Source organism: Sinocyclocheilus anshuiensis, unplaced genomic scaffold (genome assembly GCF_001515605.1).
Source record: "Sinocyclocheilus anshuiensis isolate Anshui unplaced genomic scaffold, SAMN03320099.WGS_v1.1 scaffold252, whole genome shotgun sequence".
Lineage (NCBI taxonomy): Eukaryota > Metazoa > Chordata > Actinopteri > Cypriniformes > Cyprinidae > Sinocyclocheilus > Sinocyclocheilus anshuiensis.
The window spans coordinates 747464-751472 of NW_015554095.1; the positions used below are offsets into that span (position 1 = coordinate 747464).

At 37.9% G+C, this 4009-nt stretch overlaps 1 protein-coding gene across 1 annotated transcript in view; it reads right to left on the reverse strand.

The window, feature by feature from the left end:
* The window catches only part of LOC107669472 (zinc finger protein 438-like), a 10011-nt gene extending 8659 nt beyond the window's left edge, over nucleotides 1–1352 (reverse strand). The window contains exons 1-2 of the mRNA XM_016461711.1: nucleotides 1256–1352; nucleotides 1003–1034 (exon numbers count right to left, since the gene is read on the reverse strand). Coding sequence (XP_016317197.1) covers nucleotides 1003–1034; nucleotides 1256–1273 — 50 coding nt within the window. The 5' untranslated portion in view covers nucleotides 1274–1352. The remainder of the gene's footprint in view (nucleotides 1–1002; nucleotides 1035–1255) is intronic.
* Nucleotides 1353–4009: the final 2657 nt, after the last annotated feature.

Below are 4009 nucleotides of genomic sequence, written 5' to 3' on the forward strand. Positions count from 1 at the left end.
AAAATGTAAAGACATTTTGAAGAATGATTTTTTACAAATGTTAAAATATAAAAAATAAAAGTCTTTTTTTTTTTCTTTTTTGTACAGTGAAAGTCAATAGAGACCAACATTATAGACCAACTATATTGGCTGTACTGACAGCCGTATGGAAAAAAAAGTTAATTGTTTTCTTGAGAATAATGGTCCTACAGATTTGGAATGACATGACAGGTAAATTATGGATAAAAAAAATTATGAGATTGACTGCAAATTACTGACATTGAATTATTGATTCTGTTGACAATCCTACATTAATTTTATCAGTTACCAATCAAGAAGGACAACTAAAATATATAACATTCTGTTTATTTTAAACACACATCTTCCGCTTTACATGCTCAAGCTCTTTAAAGTCGACTTGATTCTGATCGGCTGGATTATTACATTTTCAGTTACAGTTATCGTGCTTGGTGTGAACGGGCCTTATCTCACTCAGTACCTGTGGCTTAAGCAAAACAGCTAAAACGGTACTAACAAAGAACAAAGAGGAAAACAAAGCAAGGAAGGCCAACTTTACAGGAACACAGGCAGAAAGACAAAGACCTGCATCAAGTATTCCTGAGTGATGGAAGGTGTGGTTAAAGATCTCGGTCTTCAAATCTGCGTATATTATCAGAACCGAGAGGCCAGGGAAAAGAAGCCTGTTATAATATGCACATTTTTAATGTTAGAGAATATGAAACTGAGCATCAAAGCTTATGCAGATACTCCTGCCTCAGTACTTGTTCAGGTTTGGAGACCCAAGGGATTTAAGAGTGAACTCAGGTAGCTTTAAAGAAGTAATAAGAGGAGCGGTTGTCTAGATAGGGTAGAGCCAAGAAGAAAGCCCATCTGCACATAAACATGGTTCGTTGTGCGATCAGTGACCAACATTGCATTTAACTCAACAGACACAAGTGTATTTTCAACTTTCTGCTTTTGGGGTTAAAGGGATGGATTAGCTAAAAATTCAAATTCAGTCACCTTTTACTCATCATTCCAATCCCGTATGACTTCTGTGGAACACAAAAGGAGATGTTAGGCAGGATGTTCGCATTCCAAATATAAGATAAGGGGCTGGCAGAGTACCAAAAAAAAAGTGACTCATACAATAGTTTTGTGTGAGGAACAGACTAAAAATTGGAATTGGAATATAGTACACAAGCCATATAAGAGCTACCTTTATGAGGCTTTGTAATTTCTTGAGCTTGACAGCCCTTTGTCAACATTCACTTACATTGTAAAAGAGTAGCATGAACAATCTGGTGAGTAAATGATGACAGAATTTCCATTTTTGGGTGAACGATCCCTTTAAGCTTCGGCATGCTGTTTTACCCCCGGTCCCTCTGAAATCTCCCAGGAATCACCCACATTGTGTTCAACAAAGGCACCAGTTGTAAATACAGACTTCAGAGCACATGTCATGTGATTGAGGAGCTGTCTCTCATTTCCCTGCCATAGAGAGGGTCTCTCTGATATAGCAGCTGTTTCTCTGATGAGTTGGAGAATCTGGGAAACATTGTCTGGCGAGATCAAAGAGAAGCGGGGCTGTAATTATCACGGTAACCAACGGTAAAGCTGTTAAATTAAGCAGTCTGTTAATGAGAAATTTCTCTCCTTCTCTCATTAGAGGAGGTATTTATGAGGCGAGTCAAAACCACACACTGGGGTCTGGAGAGTTATTTATTGATTGAGGGCATTTATCATACCTAAACATTCACTAAATAAAGAGCTACGCCGTTCCAACGGAACTAATCAGGTCAGAACTACTCGACATACAAGAATACACTAAAGCCAGATTCAATTAATCATAACAAAAAGAACATTCAAAATCCCATAACCCAACAGCTTTGCCTGAGAAAGTGGTATAACTACATAAACACAAGGTTTGATGGAGAGGTCTGTTTGACAGCTGCCACAATTCCTGATAAGGTACAAAAGACGGAAAGCTTTGAAAGAGAGCATGAGTTCTGAATTCTAATTAAATATCATGTGCATTTTTTAAAAATATGTTGAAAAGTTTCAAATTTTTGAAAAAATTGGACAGAAACAGCTGTCTATTTTATAACAAGGTAGCAAAGGGAGCTCTCAGATCTCCTGAGACGCTTCAATGGGGATTTGTCAAGGCCTTGGTCTCTCGTTGGTTGTAAACACAGGAAATATACAGCTGGATCCAGCACTTAATATTGTTGACTATGTACTGTACAATATATAGCACTCAAAATACATGACTATACCTAAATGCAAAACATTCCACTATGTTGCTGTGCTCTAGCTAGCGGTTGCCCCTAAAGTGACTGACAAGCATCAATGATGCACAAAGAATAAGTCTATGCTAAGTAATGACTAGAACAGCTACCCATTGAGACTTTATAAGAACTGGTAATGAAGAACCATGACTTATCAATAATAGCTTAGCATTATTGCAGTGGGCTGCAGTGTAGGACTGTGGTAACAGCAGTGCTAGCAAATCTGACCTCAACCATATCAGTTTAAATAAAGATCAAGTGTGTCACTGTGCCACGAGAGAATAAGAATGCTCTAGGAAACCAGGTCAAGTGATCGTTTTATACAATGGGATATAAAACCAAGCTGGCAGCCAAAGACCAACAACTGCAATGGCTTCATTTTGACCGAGCGAGTTTTTCAAGTGCTATGGACAATAAAGGCTCACACTCAAGTTTAAAAGGTCACTTTAGTGAAAAACTTCACGAGGAATCTGTGTGACCAATTTGAACCTGTGACGAAATCTGCGAGGAAATTTTTTTTTCCCTTGTGTGAAATTCATGTGAAATTCCAGATTGCTTATGAAATGACTGGATTTTACACGTGAAAATGTTTAAATATGACCGCATTCAGTATGAAACGGAAATTGCAATATATTTCTTCTCTATCGTGATGCCTACACAAGTGAAACAGCTTCATGAGCAAGGAAAAAAAATAGGGCGGCACTTGATTTTGTCCATCAGGAGTTGATTAAATCATTGGATTGTTGTTGTTTGCTAATTGCTGCAATCTCATGTGATTGACAGGTTTATGGCCCAACCCTCGTGCCAACGTTGCACATCAACAAGGAAGAGAAGATATGAATAATATAATGATAAATTATAATAAACATTGCAATATTCCATAAAAATAAGAATTGGGAATTTTGGTTTCATGCTGACTAATGTAGCTAGCAGCACATTTGTCTTCTGTATGACGTGCAGTAAATACCCAAAGAATCTTCAGTTTCGCTGTCCCAAGATGGCCCACAATCCTCTTCTTCCTCCTCTTCTCCTTCCACAGCCCTCCACTCACCTAAAACAACCACAGAACAAACATTTATACACATTTACTAACCCATTTACACTTAGTCACTTCATGCATTTGGATCGATCGTATTTCTGTCTGATTGGGTACGCACAATCCATTTATACTTGGCAACATAAATGCGTCTCCACATATCAGATATAAATCTGATCTAGTACTCCCATGCTATGCAAACAAAGTTCACTTTGATGCTAATGCCAGCCAGTGAAATTTTCCACCTTAGTGTTTGAGATTTGTGGCCACTCTTTCTAGGTTTCATATCAATGATTGCGAGGCTCCTGCACTTCCTTATGCTGTCGTAGTTTATTTGAGGAAGATTAAACGTTATACGTGTGGCCTGCCCTGAACAACCAGATACATTTATACTTGGGTCTTTTCATGATCCTGTAAATATGAAAAATGATCAAGTGTAAATACCCCCTCAAAGGACCCTTAAACCACATAATCTGTCCAGCATACAGAAAAGACTAAATAAATAATAAGAACGTCCAAGTAAATTATTCACTTTACATTCTTGATCCACACTGACTACCCTTGTTAGACACTCCCTTGTGAAACAGGAAAAAACGAGATGTGGAAAGAGAAAGTTCATTCACCTGTACGCTAACTCAGCAAAAACTACGTCTTCAGCATTTGTGATCAGCAGAGATAATCAGCTCAAACACATTCTTTGTTTCGA